Source organism: Tetrao urogallus (assembly GCF_951394365.1).
Source record: "Tetrao urogallus genome assembly, chromosome: 5".
Classification (NCBI taxonomy): domain Eukaryota; kingdom Metazoa; phylum Chordata; class Aves; order Galliformes; family Phasianidae; genus Tetrao; species Tetrao urogallus.
In genome coordinates, this window is record NC_136818.1 from 13,820,160 (window position 1) to 13,840,990 (window position 20,831).

At 47.0% G+C, this 20,831-nt stretch overlaps 1 protein-coding gene across 1 annotated transcript; it reads left to right on the plus strand.

Annotated features, from left to right (window-relative positions):
• Positions 1 to 9,879: 9,879 nt before the first annotated feature.
• Positions 9,880 to 11,652, plus strand: CCN1 (cellular communication network factor 1; the record flags this gene model as incomplete). The annotated part of the gene is made up of 5 exons (XM_079535327.1): positions 9,880 to 9,939; positions 10,030 to 10,246; positions 10,567 to 10,914; positions 11,043 to 11,245; positions 11,353 to 11,652. 5 exons carry the CDS (start codon positions 9,880 to 9,882, stop codon positions 11,650 to 11,652), a joined length of 1,128 nt encoding a protein of 375 aa, XP_079391453.1.
• Between the last annotated feature and the right edge of the window lie 9,179 nt (positions 11,653 to 20,831).

Here is a 20,831-nt window from a genome sequence, read left to right on the forward strand (position 1 = left end):
CTATTTTTAAAGCAAACGCTTAGCCAAGATGACCCTGATACCATCAGGGCACCAATAGCACTGTTGGGACAGGCAGCTTGCACTGGCAGAGGATTTAAAGCAGAGCAGCCTGTGAGCAGGGAGAACTGCTGCAATCAGTTAGACAAGGCTGGAGACCCACCACCCCCAGCATGCCACTCCCAGTGGGTCTTTACCCTGCATGTTGTGTCTGCTCCACACATGTGAATAAGCATCCACACTGCTTGTGCTCACAGCCCAAGTATCCAAGTGTGCCCTAGTCTTTAGCATACCCAGATGACATCCCTGTGAATTAGGAAATAATATTTATCTCCTCTCTCTACAGATGGGGCATTCAACAGAGAAGAATGACTGCCCAGGACCACAGTGGCAGGCTGTGCAAACCTAGAGCCTGAACTCGCCTCTCCCAAATCTGTGGCCAGAACTGCAACTGCTATTGAGAACCAAGAAAATTCCAAAAATGCAAATGAGCCATCTTGAAAGTTTTATAAGTGAAACTCCTGCTGCAGGCATGAATGAAGGAAGCACAGGCTCCAGCAGGCAAATTCTTTGCCACCCCATCTCCTGAGTCCCAGAAATCCTGTTGATCTGGGCTAATAAATTTGCCCAAGCCTTAGACATTCTCTTGGCCCTCATCCCAAGTTCACATAAGAAGCTATTTCATAGGCAAGGTTCTTATTTACAGTTACTCAACTCCCGTAATATTTTATCTGAGGTGGCATTTTTAACACTCCCCTCCCCAATACTGGATGAACTGTCTCTTTCTTTGCTTTATAGATTTGTAACTAATCTAGTTAAAATCCCACAAATACCTGGATGTTTCTGAGGAGGCTAGCTGAGGAAAAAGCACATTAGCATGAAAACGATGGTGACATTCACACTGAAGCTGACCATTCATTTATTAAGTCTACTGTTATGCCAGGAGCTGACTGTGTATCTGCTGAGGGCTCCTAATCTTGTAGTACTTGGGCACGGGTACCCTGACATAAAATCCAGAGTCATGGGTTCTTGCCAGGTTGCACAGGGGGTTAATGTGCTGTTCTCCATCCCTTGCAGATCCGGGATAGAGTCTTTGTTTTTCTGTAGACCCACTGGCCACGCTAATAGCAAAAAGTGAGGTTGTAAAATGGAATGGGGCACTGGGGAACAGCCACAGCAGAGCAGGGTGCCTCAGGCCAGGGCTGCTCTGGAATCAATGGATCTCAGTATGGGTCTAGGACTGCTGTTTTTATTAAATTGGAGCTCACAACTAATGCACAATAAAGAGGTGCAAGCGGGCCATACTGAAATGTGGCCTCAGACTCAGTCTGCAAAGAAAGAGCTGCATTATTCTACCACTTCTCCTGGACGTGCAGCAGTCCACAAGGCTGTAGCCATAACACCAGGGCTCTGCAGAGGATTCTTGCTCTTGGCACCCAGTTTTGTGCTGCTCACTGTGCACCATCATGGTCAGTGGCTGCTCCAGGTGCAGGGTATGGTCAGTCAGACACAGATGGGCACAATCCACTTCAAGTAGCCATTCACTGGGCCTTCCTGCCCCCGATCTTTCCTGTTCTGGATTGTAAAAGCGTCTAGCAGCTTCTTTTTTGGCTGTATGTCCTCCAGGCTATCACACTCAGGTGTCCCCACCCTGTGTGACCCTCCATGCATCACCTGCTCCTCCTGCTCTGATGCTCAAATGTGGCAGCAAATCTCCTGGTTTGCTCTGCTCAGACTTGGGCTATTCCCTGCCCTTGCTGCCCACCAGGTAGCTGCCTGTTCTCCTTACAAGGGCTTCCTCAGCCTCACCTCCTTGTTAGAGCTGGTGCCAGGAAAAGCACCAAGCTGCCCCCAGCCAGGCACCCCAACCCCTTTTAAAAGTCACCTTAATCTTCTTTGGCAAGAGTTAAAAACTGGCCAACTGTTTAACCAGGCTATCAAAATAAACTGGCTTTATAGCCAAAGTAACTTCAGAAAAACACAGCCATCCATTTCTTCAGAGTTCTCCAGAAACTTGCATATCAGCTGCTTAATTAATATGTGCTAATTAATTAATGTCATTAACTGTGATCAGATAAACCAGATTTAATGTCAATATAACTGAGACCAGAAGCTCAGGTAAGATCCCAGTCAAGACAAAAGCTTTACAAAACCTTTTTGGACTGGGATTGTTCTCCTTACTGTCCTGGCCAGAAACTCACGTTTGTGTTAGGAATTCACATCCCACCAAACGGAAGCATTTTGCTTTCCCTGCAGCATCCATTCTTTTCTCCTTTGAGAACTTAACTCTTGGCAACATTCTGACTCTCCGGTTTGGTTCTGCGACGCAGCTCCTGTGGCAAACCAAAGGCACCTCGTGTGCCTCCAGAAGCACAGGGGCACAGCTCTGGAGCACTTCTTCCTCATCCCTCAGTGACCCTCCATCAGGAACATTTCAATGCCAACTCTGTTCTCCTTCAGCCAGAACTCCATCCTGACCGTCTCCCTCACCAGCTAGGTAAGCGAGGGAAACCTTCTTACCCCACATCCTCACTGACCACAATCTCATCCTCTATTTTTGAAATATTTAAGGCCTGAAATGTAGAATTTGGGGTTTTACACCAGCTAATATTAATAGAAACATTCTCAGGATTTTTTCCCCCAGTGTAAATGGAACGCTTTTATTTTTTTTTTTAAAACATCTCCCTGTGGTGCTCTCAGCCAAACACTGCAGCATTGTGCCAGTCCAGGGAGCTCACTATAAACAGATCTGTCTAGTTTCTCTCTCAGGCCCCGTGAGCTCGGCATGAACCAGGAAAAGTAAATGCGTACATTAAATATTTACTGTTTACAGCGTGTACAATCTAAAAGTGTTTTCAACAGCACAAGTAAGGCACAATTTTAATCACCGATTTTTATTTTGACGTGGCACTGTGAAGAAAAAATTGTATGGGTACATCCTGAAAGCCCACTCCTTCCAACCAGAGGCTCTCCTCTCACAGCTGTTGACGAACGTCACTTGGTTATTACACACTCCTCACATGAAATACCTATGTTGTGTGCCATTTTTCCACAAATAATCTTGTTAAAAATTGGGACTGCGGGCCTTTTCAGAATCAGACCTCAGTTACACAGCAAGATAAGACAGTGATAAGTATGTAAGTTAAGTATGCAAGTTGCTGAGTACAAAATGATGCAGAAGAGTACAAGAGGCACATGGACCAGTTTGAGTGGGAACAGAGGAGGGCCCTAGAAACAATCCAATCCTTCCCTGAAAGGACAGGCAGAGAGCGGGGGCTCTTTAGCCCCAAGAAGAGAGGCTGAAGGGAGGTCCAAGAAGGGAGACCTGAAGCAGACTTTTCAGTATCTAAAAGGGGGGCTGTAAGAAAGAAGGGCACAGATTCTTTGTCACGATCTGTTGTGACAGAACAAGGAGAAATAGTTTCAAATGAAGAGAAGGGAGATTTAGACTGGCTGAAGTATTCTTTTTCCAGTAAGGGTGGTGAGGCACTGGCATAGGTTGCCCAGAGTGAAGGTGGATGTCCCATCCCTAGAGACATGCAAGGTCAAGCTGGGTGGGACTCTGAGCACCTGACTGATCTGTAGGTGTCCCTGCAGAGAGCAGGGGAGCTGGACAAGATGACATCTAGGGGTCCCTTCCAACTCAAACAATTCTATGATTCCATGAAAATCAATAATGAACAAACACCCCCAAAAGTAAATAGCTGCCTGTCAGCACGATTTTTTTTTTAAATATATTTTTAAATGAATAATGTAACAGCTAGCTTTTAGTGTTTGCTCTATGCAAAAGGGCTTCTGCTTTCATCTCAACATCGACACTCAGAGTCGTAATTTCTGTACAACAACAGGAAAAGAAACGTTAACACAATCGTAAAAAAGTCTCCACACAAAAGTAGTCTGCTGATAGCCCTGCTAACCTTGTACTTCCTGAGGACACTGGTCTGTGGGAAAACAGTGAGCAGCAGACATCAGTGTGCTTCCTGGCTGACTCAAAGAGATCTTCCATCCCAGTGAGTCCGCATTCACTGGTGGGCTCCTCTATCCTGAATCTCCACAAGGGCTTGGAGCAGTGCATGCAACCTTTCACCGGGCAGCCTACCAGGTCTCACCCACCAGCTCTATTTTAGTCTCTGGCAGAGATAAACTGAAGAAGAGATTCCATTCAAACAGTTTGTTCTTCGCTCCTCAAGAAAAATTCCCCAACCAGTTCAATAGAGCAAGACGCACCTTTAAGATTTGGTATGCTATTCAAGGCTGGAGATGGTTTAGCACTTCTCCTTAATTGCAGACACGTAAGACTGGGATGGGCAGCTATTTGCACATTCTTGGATCATAACTCTGTCTCCAGAAACATTCTCAAAACACATACTGCTGGCTGCCTTTAAGTCCTCCCTATCTGCAAGGATGACATCGTGTCTACTTATTTGTCTGCTATTGACTTTTTCACTATGCTATCACTGACCAGAAGTAAGGGGCACGTGCCAGAGAACTGTGCAAAAAGCTGATCTCCAGCAGGGCAGCCCTAGTCTGGCTTCCTTCTATCAGTTAGCTTACGCGTGTCATAAAATAAACATGCACAACAGAGGAAAAGAACACAACTAGCTGCCACTGAAAGCTGATAGGTGAAAGGTAAGAGTGCAGATTGAACAGAATGGAAATAAACAGGAAGACAGCAAACACAATCACAGTCTCATTGTGTTTTAATATGCCTGTGTGTGTAGCAGAGGATAAGTAACGAGAGCGGACAAAGCCAACAGGCACCTCAGGGGACTCTACACTCATCTGAGACTGATGCCATGACATTTTCAGCAGGTAACCTGAAAATCAACAGAATTCACTGCGTGGCAAAACATCTTCAGTATCTTGAAAGCTCAGGACCTTCCTTCTATTTGTACTCAAAGAAAAAGAACTGCTTTTTAAACAAACACACAAAAAAGCACGCCTACAAAACTATGTTCTTAAAACCAAAACCCAGGCAAATCCTCTGAACACCCACCTATCAGTGACAAGAAAACGTATCCCTGGGTCATTAGTAGAAGAGAGGAAGTCAAAGCACCAGAACAAAGACAGAAGGTTCTGCTAGTACTGATATCACCTGACCTTAAGGGAATAGAACTTTGATGATGACTATAATGAAACCCAATACCCACTGGGAAAGAATAATTTGGCACATATTTTACATGTAGAAATGTAAAAACAAACCTGAATGTACTGAAGAGCAGACATTCTGGGCTGCAGAGCTCCACAGCACAGATAGAGACAGAAGGCAAATGACTCTTAAGGTGTAGTAAGTTGAACTGAGGCAGGCAACAGCTGAAAACCATTATGGACTACAGCCCATAAGTGTTCTTTGATTAAGAATTGCTCAGGCACTGCTCTATTGATTGCAATCAGGTTAACCCTGCTCCAGTAACTCTTCGTGATCATGACCAATTTTCCTTTGAGCTTGCTCATTTCATTTTAATAAAGATGTCAGTTTACATGCAATACTGCTCCACAGGGGAATCCTGCACGCTGAGAGCCAAAGCTGGAAGCTATGAAAAAGTTTTTCCTGAGGTCATATGGGATCCATGTCCAAGACTTTCTCTTTAGCTGGTGCTGGGAAAGCAGCTGTGTGCAGACCTGATGCCTCAGCTTCCTTCTGCAAAACTCACAACACACAGCTGCAAAAAGAATTTTTGTAAGATACATAATTTCAACTTATATTTTCAAGTAGAATCACTGCATAAAGAAGATAGACATGATTTGGAAGTCCACGTGCATCCAGATGCTGGCCAGGACCACGTGACTTTCATTACTTATTTACACAGCAAGAAGAGCTTAGGCCAAAGCCTTTAACAGTCTTTTCATTGAAAACTTCACATACAGGGAAGTGCCTGTTGCAAATACTGTCTTCTGAGCATATCCTGGTGTCAAAGCACACGCATGTGAGAGCAGGTTAAGGTACCTTAGTAATCCACCTGCCTTGCTGAGGAAACTGAATGCTTTCCCAGTGCTGCAGCAGCTGCTACTGTAGCATTAAAGTAAATTGAATGCCATCTCCTTGAGCAGCAGCAAAAAAAGAGCTTTGGGCTCTATGAACAAGCTGAAGGAGCTAAGCAGATGTCAGCTACTTTCCTTTCTGCATCCAGTTCTGGGTGAGAAGCCATGAAGCACATACTGCTAGTGACCATCTGCAGGGATGGTTCTTGAAGAAGCAATGAGAGCAACTGAATAATATTGCAAATTGTACTTGTCCGGGTTCCTGCAGGGTCAGCAGGCTCACAAGTTCCCTTTTCACATTCACAGAAGAGGAATCTTTGCAACTCCTTGACAGCAGCCAGAGGTAAAATCAGTGTGCCTACAGAGCAAAGTGTCTCTCAGTACATAGAAGCTGTAAAGCACAAACCCACAAATATTAGAAACCACAGGCAAAGCACATACTGAACAAAAACTGACAGGCATGAGCACAGCTAAAGGGAGGGCAGTGGGGAAAAGGAAGAAAATAAATAGGAAATACCATACTCAAAAAATTCAGCATGAACTGAGAAAATCAAAGTGAGAAAAAAAAAGTCTGAACCCACTTGGATTTGAACTGCTGAAGCCTTCTGGCTATTCTGCTGCTATGTTGCTATGCTTAATTTGCCCCGCTGGATTTGCACCTCCTGTGAGTCACTGAGAGGAGCCATTGACTCTGGAAGAACTGATTTAGTGCAGCAGGAACCAGCGGCCTGGCAGGAGCAGTAGGAGAGGCCCAAGCAAAGGTAGGTAAACATTAGGAGAGGAAAGGTCGTCAGGAAAAAGCCTGGAACAGGGAAAAGGAGAAGAAAGAGGAGGAGAGATGGAAGAAATGCCTAGTAAAGGATGGGCAAAGGAAAGAGAGAATGGGAAAGAGGAAATTACAGACAGTACAAAAGCAAGGGTTGGATGTTGGTTTTGGTAAGAACTTTCCCAGAAATTATGTGACTGTAAAGTTCTGATGTTCTCTACCTCAGACCAGATGCCTGCTGCCACTGGGCACACTGCTGTGTGGAGGGCTGCTGTCGCATAGTGCCTGCACCTCTCCAGAGTCCCTGCACACGGCCATGGAACGATGACCTTGGGTGGAGGAAGAGAAACTGTGTTTTTCATCAGGGTTTCTTCTTGATTTGTCTCTCCAGAAACTTCTTTTCCTGGGGAAATAAAGGCCTGTGGAAATGACGGTATATACCTGGTAAACTTGCAATACCTGGTGCATTAACCAATTGTTCCAAACTCCTGCTTAACCATGCTCTCAGCCCACCTCACCTTACCAACAGCTATTGCTGCCTATGGCACACAAGTTGGGAGACAGAAAGATGCTCTTCATTACACAGAGCTGGGAATATTTCCCAGTTTCCTTAGGACAGCAAAAGTCTGAAACTTGATGTTACGCTTAACAAAGCCTATGAAAGATGATCCCAGCCTTTTCCTGTCTCCCGATGTACACCTGCAGGCACAGTCGCAGCCTGAGATGTAAACACCAGGTCACAGTTTGTGACAGGGAACTGTGTGCAATGGAAGTGTATGAAAGGTTCATGGTCCAACCTCAAACGTTGTCAGCTGCTTGAAATTCAGGACAGATTTGTCAAAAGGCACTTCAAAGCTTTCCAAGTGACCTCTTTTTTTTTGAGCAAATGCAAGCTCGTTTACAGTTTCCCATCAGAGTCGTGTGGATGTGTGGTAAGACATGAAACAAACTGAGAAAAGCGCCATTCATTGGCTTTCCTGTGGCATTTGCTGAATGTTGTGAAAGCCACAGATCAAAGCAGAATGCTTGATGCACGTCCTTAAATTAGATGTAATTAAATAGATGAGTGTTTGCATAAATCCCTGAAAAGCAAAACGGTCCAATTTAACCACACGCTGGTGCAGCAGCTCTTCTCACTTCAATGTTTTCAAAGTTTTCAGTAACAACAACACACTGAATGACAATGTTGTTCCATCTGATCACAAAGCTGCCCTGTAGAGTCACTTTGAACAAAAAGCACCTGCAGGGTGTTCCACCTGAAAGGCAACGTTAGGCCGTTAGAAAAGAGCCGTGCCCAGAAAGCAGCCGCAGGAGCCAGGGAAGCGCAGGCTCCAAGACAGGGACCGAGCGTCGCTCCTCCTCCTCGCAACTGGAGCTGAGGGCTGGGAATGGCAGCGGGTACCAACATCACTGGTAGCCGCCTCAGCTGCCGGTGGGCTCCGTCTAACTTGACGAACGCGACCAATGACTCCTGCCGCCTGCAGTGGCACCGCACGGCACCCTCAGGAGAGCGTAACTAAGGACGGGATTTCCCTCTCCAGCTGCGTCTGCAGACGCGCGCCCGCTGCGGAACCGCCACCACTTCGGGCCTCTGGCTTCTCCCCCACGTGTGTGCGGCCGTACGGGCGGACGGGCCGCTCCGCTCCGGGGATGCGGCCGCACGTCGGGGCCGAACGGAGCGCTGCGTGCCCGCAGGCGGCCGCCGTCGTGGCTCCGCCAGTCGCAGGGCCCCCACCACATCGTGCCCCTTCTCTCGTCCCCGCGCCGCGCCGGCAGCCCGCGTCGCCCACCAACGCCGAGCCCGGCGCAGAACTGCAGGGCAACAACAGCCTCTTTTCTGCGGCGGGGTCCAACGAGGCCGTCGGTGCTAAAACACAAAAGCGAACAAACAGCGCGCACCTCCCCGACCCCGACTTACCAAGCCGTGCGCGTCCCGTTCGTCGCCGTGACGCCGTCCCCCAGCGGACAGCAGCCGGCCGCCCGTGTGCCCGCAGCCGTGCCCGCCCGCGGGGCCGCGCCGCCAGGGGACAGGCAGTGCCCGCAGCCCGCCCTCCCCACCCCTCCGCTGCGCTGGGCTCTTCTGCGCGCCTCCACCTCCATCCTCGAAAGCAACCGAAAAGGAAGAAAAAAACCTCCCCTGTAGCCCACCCCCAAACCGGTGTAAGGAACGGGTCTCGCTTGTAAGGAATCCCTGCGATGGGGACTCGCGGTCACGCCGCTGGAGCGCGGACGGAGCTCCGCTTTTCGCAGTACCCGCGGCGGGGTAACGCCAGTTGGCTGCTCCGGCGCTGCGCTCCTAAATCATGATGGACAGATTGCGTGAAAAGCAGGAATTCCAGAGAATTTCCTGCCCTGGGAACGGCAGCGAGGGCTATATTTAACAGCATCTGAAGCTGTCAAGAATGCTTTGCGGTTGGATAACAGAGCAGAAAAATGTGAAAAATGCGGGCTACTGCTATACCAAATATGGAAATATTGTTACGTCTGGTGGCTGAATCCCCATCTGGAAGCACTTACGGCCACGCAGAGAAAGGGCGCCACAACAGAAGCCCAAACGCTCCTTCCCGGCCCCAGCCCCGAACCTCCACCGGGAAACCGGTACCGGGAGCGCGTCCTCCCGAGGGGGGCAGCACGGGGGCACCGCAGCCAGCGGCCGTCTCGGCGGGACCCGTCCCGCTCGGCGCCCGCAGCTCCGGTCCCGGGGCCCGATCCAGCGGCGCCCCCGCGCAGCGCTCGCCCCCACGGACGCCCGAGTAACGGGATCGCGTCCGCGGCGGTGCCGGCGGGGCCGGCGGGACGCGGAGAGGCCCCCCGGGCAGCCCCCAGCCCCGCAAAGCGGCGCGGTGCCCGGACCGGGCGGGCGCGGTGACCCCCCGCGGCAGAGCCGCCGCCAGCGGCCGCGGTGCCGGGAGACGGGGCGGGGCGGAGCGGCCGCGCCGCGCGCCAGCCGCATTCCTGGGATGCCGCGAGCGCTGGACGCGGCCGCGGCCCGGAACGCGCGACGTCAGCGCCGAGGCGCACGCGGCGGCCCCGCGACCCATAAAAGGCGGTCGCGCCCGCCGCTGCCTCAGACCGCGCCGGCCCCGCTTCGCGATTGCATCTCGAGCTGCGCTCTCGCTCCGCGCCACTAAGACATGGGCTCCGTAGGAGCTCGCCCCGCGCTGGCGGCCGCCCTGCTCTGCCTGGCCCGCCTGGTAAGTGCCGCCCTCGAGGCTTTACGGGAGGGCTGGGGATAACGGATCGGCGGTGCCGGCGCTCACCGCTCCCCTCTGCTCGCCTCGCAGGCTCTCGGCTCTCTGTGCCCCACCGTCTGCCAGTGCCCGGCCGCCGCGCCGCAGTGCGCCCCGGGCGTGGGTCTGGTGCCGGACGGCTGCGGCTGCTGCAAGGTCTGCGCCAAGCAGCTGAACGAGGACTGCAGCCGGACGCAGCCCTGCGACCACACTAAGGGGCTGGAGTGCAACTTCGGCGCCAGCCCCGCAGCCACCAAGGGCATCTGCAGAGGTAAGAGCTGCCCGCAGCACGGTGCGGAGTGCCGGAGTTTAGTAACTTTGAGTCCATGTATGGTTATGCTTTGTTGTTGGTAGCTTGGCAGAAAGGCACATGACTTCAGCAGTCTGGAATGCGATTCAGTATGTCTGGGCTCCGCTAAAAGCACATAAGGAAAAGTGATTCCTGACTAACTTATTGTTCTAGCCCCGCGTCTCCGGGGGACTGTAGGGAACTTTACCATAAACCGAATTTAACAGAGCAGCAAAATATGTGTCTTTAAACGACCGATTCCCGGCGCTGACACCCTCTTCTCTCTCTTTTGCTCTCTGCAGCACAGTCTGAGGGGAGACCGTGCGAATACAACTCCAAAATCTACCAGAACGGCGAAAGCTTCCAGCCCAACTGCAAGCACCAGTGTACGTGCATAGATGGAGCTGTGGGCTGCATCCCGCTCTGCCCGCAGGAGCTCTCCCTCCCCAACCTGGGCTGCCCCAGCCCCAGGCTGGTCAAAGTGCCTGGGCAGTGCTGCGAGGAGTGGGTCTGCGATGAGAGCAAGGATGCGCTGGAGGAGCTGGAGGGCTTCTTCAGCAAGGAGTTTGGTCTGGACGCTTCTGAGGGCGAACTGACCAGGAACAACGAGCTGATTGCCATTGTGAAGGGAGGCCTGAAGATGCTACCTGGTGAGTGTGTGCTGATCCGTGTGACGGCATAAGCTGAGGTGGGAGGGAAGCTGTGTGACTCTTTAGATTGACGGAAAGAAACGCAGGGAGAAGGCAGAGGTAGTCTAAGCCCCCCTTTTCTTTTCCAGTTTTTGGATCTGAGCCACAAAGCCGAGCTTTTGAGAACCCCAAATGCATTGTGCAAACAACTTCCTGGTCCCAGTGCTCAAAGACGTGTGGGACCGGCATCTCCACCAGAGTCACCAACGACAATCCCGACTGCAAGCTCATCAAGGAGACCAGGATATGTGAAGTGAGGCCATGTGGCCAGCCCAGCTACGCCTCCCTAAAGGTAAATACAAACACCTCTGGTGCTCCTTTTCTTTCCAAACTGGTTCAAGTAGAGGGTAAAGGCAGGACAAGGATCTCCCACTAATGATGTCATTGTCTTCTTTACAGAAAGGAAAAAAATGTACCAAGACTAAGAAGTCCCCATCCCCCGTAAGGTTTACTTATGCTGGATGCTCCAGTGTGAAGAAGTACCGCCCCAAGTACTGTGGGTCTTGTGTGGATGGCAGGTGCTGTACTCCCCAGCAGACCAGGACTGTCAAGATCCGGTTCCGCTGCGATGATGGAGAAACCTTCACCAAGAGTGTCATGATGATCCAGTCCTGCCGCTGCAACTACAACTGTCCGCATGCAAACGAAGCTTATCCCTTCTACAGACTGGTCAATGACATCCACAAATTTAGGGACTAAGTAGTATTTGGGGTGGGATGTTAAACAGAATTCTGAAGTAACCAGCCATGGAGAAAGGACCTCTGATGGAAGTGGTGCCTTGCCCATTCGAGGGCAATATGAGATATTACAAGAGTGCACTGTGCAAATGGACACTAATGCAACAGAGATTTAAGCATAGTTAAAGCTTCATAGTACTGGAGCAACTTTACTGCTTCTTTTTGGAGCACCTTTATCTTATACTGTTTTCTGTTTGTAAGTGATCTGATGTTTTATTCCGGTTATGAAAACTTTTCCTTTCCTGTTCAGTTTAACACTATGCTTTTCCCCTCCCCTCCATCTTCTCCCCTACTTTCCCAACCAAGTTGGAAGTTACATTCCTTCCTGAGGTGGGCACTTGTGGGGTGTTCACAGTGGCAGCTATTATGTACCAACTGTAGTTTAATGGCAAACAGAAATCAGTTGTTTTAAAGCTGAGTATTTTATTTATCAAACTGTAGCTCTTGTTTTCTTTTTTTTTAACCCCTTCGAACCCCTGTAATACTGGAATAAGTTGTAAATGATTTTAATTTTATATTCAATGAATTAAAAGAATTTATTTATGGAATTAATCATTTAATAAAGAAATATTTACCTAACTATTCTTAGTAGAGAGCATCTTGAAAGGCAACAGACTTCAGCTCCTTTCCAGGACCACTTTGAATCGTCTGGAAACCAAAACAGGCTCCACCCCAAGTACAGCAATGAATGAGTAAGCTGAGTCTTTGGGTAAACGGTATTTTGAAGTGGTATATGCAATCTGTCACCCTGTGCACTAGAAAGTGTATACAGAGAAAGCTTCCTGGCACTGAAAGCAAACGTTTGGAAGAGAGACTGAAATGTTAATTAGTCTGTCAGATTATTCAAACTGTCCTGGAATTTGCAACATAAGGCACTTCATTAGAATGCAGTGTGTGCACAGTGATGTTGAGCACTGGGGTGGAAGCAGTGGGCAGGTCTCACATTTTTGGTGGCTGCTTTCTGCAAATTAATGGAGTTCAGTGGAAGAAGAATGTTTCCTACAGTCTGCAGGAGGTAGTTGGCTTTCACTAAATTCAAATTAAATGAGCTTGAAGCAATGACTTTTGTTAATCCTAATAACCCAGTGATGAAAAGTAAACATACTGTTAACAGGAGAAGAATGTGAGGAATTTCAAGTACTTTTCCAATAGAGTAAAAGGCAAAGCAGCCAATCTTCTCCCTTCTCCGCCTTCCCTTCCCACTTATTAAATATGTAACTACACTTCAGGGATGGGGATGACATTTAGTGAACCAAGGGAGTCCTAAGATAGCTAGCTGGCGTGCATTAAGAAAGTGACATTTAAAAATAATCTACAGCAGGAACTGAGAAAGCTGTGTGAACCATTTGTGCTATGCTGGTTAGCATAAAGCTGTACTACAGATAAGACTGAAAGGAAACCTGCAGCACCATTTTTTCCTCCTCATCATCAGTCTTCTGGCATAAGCCCTTCCTGTGGCCTTTACTAAGGAAAGCACTTCTATAAAGCAGCAACTGATGGTGTGGTTTTGGAATTGTGAAGCACTGCCGTCCACTGCTGTGCAGCTAGATGTGTAAGTGGTTAAGAGTTCACTTCTCATTTGATTAGGCATAAATACTTCAATAAAATAAATGGCCAAATATCTCGCTGGCAGTTAATGCTTTGCCTGAAAAAATTACAGCTGTCTCTCTTCTGCTCAGTCAAGTTTTCTCCCCGGAGGCGTTCACAGCTTCAGCTGTTTTGGAATTTACCACCTGGCCACCAGTCTTAGCTGCACCTAAACCTGTCTGTACAATACTTGTTGACAGCAAGAGCATAAAACACAGTGAAGTGCTTTTGTTTTTTTTTGGTAACATCTGGCACTGAACACTTCCTTACATCACCTTTCGCTGAGAAATCACATTTACTCACAGGGCTACTGTACGGATAGAAGAGTGTGCTGTGTGCAGACACAGTGCTGCCTGCACAGCCTGGGCCACCTCCACCTACAGGTACACCTGTGTAACACCTACCTTCAAAATGACCTAATGCAGCTCTCCTACAAATCACACATAGCTATAACTACACTGCGCTACACGCACAGGCTGTTTGCCTAAACACGCACGTACACAAGCACCCATGGCCCCTCCTACTCCCATCTGGTATGCAGTTACAGGTGCAGGCCTGAGGTTTTGCAGCCTATGTGCTGGGCTTTCCATGTCCCATCAGGCAGAGAGGTGCATCTGTCATCTCTGCTCAAAGAAGAGTTCTGGTGGGAGAGTAAGGGCTGCACGAGCAGGACATGCAGATTTTGGAGTAATGTGTACTAAATAAAATTACACTGTTATAAAGAGAGGAAAATGAACTACAAATCTTCCAGAGTTGTTCCTCACCAGCTGCTCATCAACAACATTCTCTTTTCATTTGTTGTATTTCAGTTACACAGCAAAATGACAAGCCCACAACTCCCAGTACGGTGTAAGGAGTCAGCAGAGTCAACACCTCTGCACGTGCTTTGAAACGTCCCTGCTGTTCCAACACTAGATATTGCCACGAAAATATCCCTGATAAAAAGAGGAGTTCCTTCAGGTGTAAGCAGGAGGGCTTACAGGTAGGGTAAATGAGCACAGATATGATTTTACATCTTGGTCAAAATCTAAGATATCCAAATCCTTCCTTCATAATGAATACTAACAGAACTGCAAAGAAGGCACGAGGAACATGACCAAAGAACAGAAGCTGTAAGCATTCAGTAAACGCTGCTTGTCACGGCTGCTCCGGCCAGCAGCCCCCGGCCAGCAGCCCCGCGGATGGAGGACGGGGTCACCCGAGGATGGAGCGTGGCACGGCGCTTTGCCGAGGCTGCTGCTGCCGCCACAAGGAACTCCTGTCGAACTGCACCGTTAGGACTGTCGGAGGTCTCTTCTATCCAATGCAGTCACTTACAAGGGCCCGATGGTGGTTCCTGCTGTACTATCAGGGCTACGTGTAATATATACATACGCTCCCTACTGAAGAAGGCAACAGTGGAGACAAACTTCATGCTTCCCGAAGTGCTGCATCACGGGAAGCACACGAAAGGCAGAAGCCAGCAGAAAGCAGTGCTCCCTCACTACGTTACGCCCTTTCCAGCAGGACTCTGCTAGCACTCTCATGAATGAGCAGGGAGGCTGAAGAGGAGCAGATGGGAGGAAAAGCCAACATCTCTCTGGCACAGCCAGCCAGCCACTAGTTAACCCGTTCTGAGCCTGCCCCAAGGACTGCTATAAGCTCCATATAAGCTATCATGGAGCTGCAGCAAAGCCACACCTACCAGGATGCTCCAGGCAGCAGACCCACCTCTTGCTGCTGGGGGCAGCCTCGGTGAGCTGGTGGCACTGCTTACATGGGTGCCCGCAGCGAGGGACAGCTGTGCACTTGTCCCGCAATCTGCCTCCAGATTGTGTTTCACACAGACGTGTCCCTGTTTTCATCTTCGCCATTCTTTCCTCAGTGTTACATATCCTCATAGAAAACAGCACACAGAAATACAGGGGAGGCCATTGAGAAAGCATCAACACAGTTCATTCTGGAGATACCTATAAATGCATTTCAGCTAAGGAACAACTGTGCTACACTGCAGTGTGGTGAGATTCGGTATATGGAAAATAGAAATCCAGCCAACAAATTTATACAATAAACATCAATGTGTACTGTCCCATGAAGACCAAACACCAAGAAACCAAATAGACAGTATCCAGTATGCAATGACTCTTTTTTTCCCTAGAAAAACTACAGAGCTATGAATTCTACATACACAATTTATGTTGGAGAATGTCCTGGAAGACCCCAAGGCACCATTCACAGAAGCAACCTCATATGTCCTGAAGTACAACCACTTACCAGATGGAACATAGCAACCATCCAGAACGGAAACATCACACAAGCTCTTGTAAGGCTTTCACTCACTGGATGGAATACCTTTGTAAGTAGGGTGCACAGATTTGTGCAAATGGGAACTGAGATAGGATAGAGACACCGACAACTTACCATCATGGTGAAAGCAGTCATAGTTTTAGTAACAGGAATGAAGAGACTGTTATAAATGTCAGTCTAACAGTCAAGAGTGTGGTTCACCAACATTTTGAGAACACTGTTTCCACATCTGATCAAATGGAGACCAGTGGGTCAGCAGATTCAAAGCAGCTGATTCTCTGAAACCACCGAGGTCCTTTAGCAACTCAAACCAAACAGATTAGATCCTAAAAATCTCATGAAATCTAACAAGATCAGACACTAACACCGCGTAGCCATAAATCCAGCAAGTTGTTAATGAGAACTTAAAACAGGAAGATACATTTTCCTCTATAGAAGTAGATACTTGCACTGCAGTGGAGCAACCCCATTAAAACCAATAAGGATGCCCAAGCACAGCTGAAAGTTGAAGCTGTGAAAAAGGATTAATAAAGGGAGATCACAGAGCTCAGATACAAAAGTGATGGGGATTTCCCAGATAAGCCTTCTTTGCCATCACTTAGCTCTTTTTCCGGAATGTCTGTGCCTCAGACACCTGTTCCTCACTTGTGCCTCTACAGCACCTGGAAAGTCCCCTACAGGCACTCCTGGAAAAACAGACAACTTCTGGGGTTAGGACATGATTCAGCAGAGAACCAGGAAGCAAAGAGTGGAAAGGCAATGGGCAGCTTTCACGCTTGTTTCTTTCTGCTTGTGACAGAAGTGGGATGACAGAAAGAAAGCACAATGTGATTTGAGAAATACTTTTGCTTTCTTCATAAGCTGGGATCACACAGCAACCAGCAAGCTCTCAGTGCAGTAGCAGTTTATTCTCTAAACTGAGACTCGCTCTCCCTCCTCACTTCTATCCTGCTTCTTTGGCAGATTATTTTTAACTTGTTCTAATTTGTCACACCACCAACAGCTGTCCTGATGCAACTGATGCAAAAAGTAGCCTCATGCAGAAGGACTAGACAAAAATGAGGACTACTGCGCCAATTAAAGAAAAGTCTATCATTTCTAGCACAAGCAGGAGTCAGCAAGGGCAAAAAGACTTGCCTTTGCCCCAAAGGTAGGTAAAGTGCTAGCTTATTTCCACATATTACCACTGTATTAATTTTCCTGCTCAACAGTCTACTGTTTTAAAATAGGCAGGAAAAGTTAGCAGTTGGGTAATCAGGCCAAGGCAGTGGAATTCTGCTTTCAAAACAACAACAACAAAATATGTTATGATACACAGAGCCAACGAGGGCAAGAAGCACTCAGTAAAAGCATCACTGGAGCAAAGCCACTGCTCTATGGGCCAGAGAGACCAGGCAGGGCACAGCAAGGACACGCTTCTGCTATCAGACCGCAGAGACAGGCAGCAAAACAACTGTCCTTGTGTTCTCCTGGTTTTATATGTCATCTGCAACTCTCCTTTCAGTTTCAGTATTTATTTTGAGTTGGTTTTGCTGTATTTCTTGTTTGTCTTCCATACATGTGACTTCCTTCCATCTCACCACAAATTTCTACCAAATAAAACCATATGCACTGCCATAGCAACATTGTAATACAAACACAGAGTAATCTTTGTTCATGAAGTACACAGTTGTTTTTTTTTCTCTCTTATTAACAGAATCTGCAACTGCATACATCAATGTCATGGCAACAACATAAACACAGATTCAAGATATTCTTTCTTCAGAGGGAGGAAGAATAAATGTTTTCAAGAAAAGTGTGTGGGATTTAAGGAAGCAGGATGAAATGTTTGTGACCAAATAGGGATGAAGTTACATCATCACAGCTGTGCACTGCTCTTTGAAGCCTGCTCTGGTAAGATGTAACACATTCTCAGCTCCTACAGGCGACAACAGAACACACCCCACCTGGCAGGCCATGTCTAAGCCACAGTTGTCCCCACACAACACACACGTGAGACTTCCCATCAGTGTGAAGGTGAACCCAAGCATTCATGCACTTTTTTAGACTAGATAAGGTCTCCTGCCCTGTAAACAGCTCTACTCCCAACACAAGGTGAAGCCGTGCTGTGTTGTCAGGTAGCAAGGCCTGCTCAGCTCTTCGCTCCCAGCTGCCTCTCAGGCAGCAGTTTCTGTGGCACAATCCTTTTTCCCTGATAGAACAATTCCCAAGGGACATAAATACGGTAAAACCTAGAATTTGGGTGTGTTCACTTAAAACTCAGCTTCTGCACTGACAGGAGCATGATGCTGTTTGCCCATGACAGTTCCATGACTTATGCCTCATACCGCAGGAAGTTTTACAAAAAAGGAAAAGAACCAAGTTCTCCCATATGACTGACTCAACCCCACTTCTCAGCTATTGCTATGCCCTTAGCTATGTGCTATTTTTGTTCCTTGGTTTGTGAAAGGGATGACTTCATTAAACATTCTTTTTTTTTTTAGCAGCATGTTCATTGAGTACAAAAGGCTTTACTCTGCTTTGTAAGCCAATGGCCCTTCAGTTCAGCATGCTGTGAGTGCTCAGGGCTTCAAACCTGAACAATCTAAACATTAACAGTGCCATAACACCACATGCAAATAGCTTGTTCTTTTCTGGGACAAGCAGTTTATAGAGGAAAACAAATGAGTGAGCATAGTAGGCATAAAATCAAGCACTCAACACAAGCTTGAGCTGAATGATGAAGATTAAAATATCAACACAGGGTTTCCATTCGCAGACATCATCTGCACTAAATCAAATAGGAGTCCTGTACTGGAATCCCATGATAGTATGATTGTGATCCCATGCTTTCCAAATGGATTGAAGTCTTCCAAACAGCCTCAGCTGTGTCTTAAATTTCAACTGCTTAACCAGAAATTCAAAAGTATGTTTAAGATGATTATGTCTCTTAGGGAGGGATTAAAAACTTCTAATTGCCTACAAAGGTATGTAAGAGTGGATAAGCCTTGATTAAATCACTAACTGTATCATTATGATGAATTATGATTCTTGCAGGACCTGTACCAGTCAACTGTCATCACTAAAGCTGGAGCAAAAACCATTATTTTGAATCATTTTTATATTAATTAAAAAAAAAAAAAAAAAAAAAAAAAGAACTAGCTAAACTGAGCCAGAATATTCTGATGCCATTTTGGCTTGCATTTGATGAATGCCTATACTCAACAAAGTGTAACTGTTACAAAAAGCAAAACAAAAAAAAACAGTGATACAATAATGAATGGCAAATGCACTGTATTAACATGGACTTTTACTCTCAGTTCAGATCTGGAAGATGGCTCATAGCTTTGTTTGTCAAATGTCATTTCCAGCAACCATTCTATGAACAGTACTTCAAAATGCTTAGGATTTTCTCTCAGGTAAGAAAGGATTCACATCTGTAAGATAGATTTAACAGCACCTTCATTTAAAAACAAATTAGGGTTGTGTTCTGACTCCCATGGGAGCTTAAACTAGATTTATATGAGAAAACACAATGTGGGGAAACCCTCTCATTCTATCAACGAAGACCTCCATGAGCAGGAAATAATGCAAATCACATCTATCACAGATCTGTGTTCCTCAGCCAAAGACTAATCACAATCATCCGCAGACCAACATGGATATCTGCAGCACTCCCATTCCCCTGCATGCTCCAACTGCACAGAACCACCACAGTGCTACTCCAGACGAAACATTTCCTGGCAAATGAACCGTGGCAGTTTTGCTGTTCTGCTCTTCTATAGGTGTTAATATGAATGGCTTCAAGAGCGGTTTAAAGTAATTTGTGGCTACCAAATGAGCATGCAATAATCACTGATTAGGAAAAGCTTATTCACTTCCACTGAACTGAAAAAATATGAAAGCAACACCTATAGCTAGGAATTGCAGTCCTTTAAATAGGGTTAAGAAAACAAACACTGAAACAAGATGTGGGCAGAAGCCCAACAATGATTAAAAAAGAAAACAGCACACAGGTGGCTACTGCCAGGAGAGGAGAAAAGCTTCCCTGTTTTATCAGAGCTTGCAAAACAAACAGAGGAAAAAGCACACAGTGTCCCTGTGAGGAGCAGCAGTACGTGCCTACCAAGATCTAATGTTCTTTCCAAACCTCATTAGCTGAATGTAGCTGTGAACAATAATTTAATGACAATTTGTCTGCAAAGGCGTGAATAAACTTCTACACAGCTCTTGAACATCTCAAAAATCTCTTCTAGGTATGGCTGGCAAGGACCAGACAAGCTGGTGCTGAGGTATGGGTGGAGCCTCTGGGAGCCTGAGCCCTTCTCCATATTTCTGTCATAGCCCCCTGAGACCTCAGCATGACTTCTCTGCTAGGTGTTGGATTTTTATCTGTAATGTCAGTTCCGGCTTTCTATCTGCAATGTCAGTCACTAGCTTGTGACTGACAAACCACCTCCATGGGAGCTGTTGGTCAGAGCATCCAGCCTTGCACTCAGGTAGCTGCCCAGTGGGCATCCCTTGCACCACCTTTAGTCACAAAGGTGACAGCCTCAAGCAGGGGGCAAAATAAAGTGGCAATGATGGCAGCAACCACCTCATGGAGCTGTTTGCCATGTAATCATGTGCTGATGACTTTGCAAATACTTCAAAAGTTTAGTTGATATTTCAGTACTTACACTACCAGGCTTCAGTAGGTAATTTCCAGATGCAAAACATCAGCACTTATAAAAAGTTCAGTGCATCAGCACTAATGGCACTCCGTGGACTCACTTCTATTTTATTTTTTAAACTGAGGCTAATTTAGAAGATGAAGCATGCCACCCCCCGAAAAAGTGCAACTTGCTCTCTCCTTAACATGAGGCAGGATGCAACCAAGCATAAAAAAAAATAATCTACTGCATCAGGCACCCAAAACGTTGCCGCAGAAGACTGAAGTCCAAATTAAAGAAAGATTACATGCAGCAGCTTTACATGGTGAAGAAATACTCTAAAAGAAAGTTGATCCAATGAAACACTAGATTTTATCAGTAAGTTGAAGTACTGTGACTCAAATCCACAGATAAACACAAATATGCAGTATTTACACTTTTAGAAATCTGACATTGAGGTGCTATGATAAAAAGAAAAAATACACATTGTTGAAGCCAACTTGGAAACTTTACATTTGGGCTATTGACTCAATAGAGATACATGGACAAAGGGGTGCTATGCAGTAAAATCAGCAGATTTTTCTGGAACCAGCCACTCCCAATCTCTTTATTTACATACCTAAATATGCATACTAAA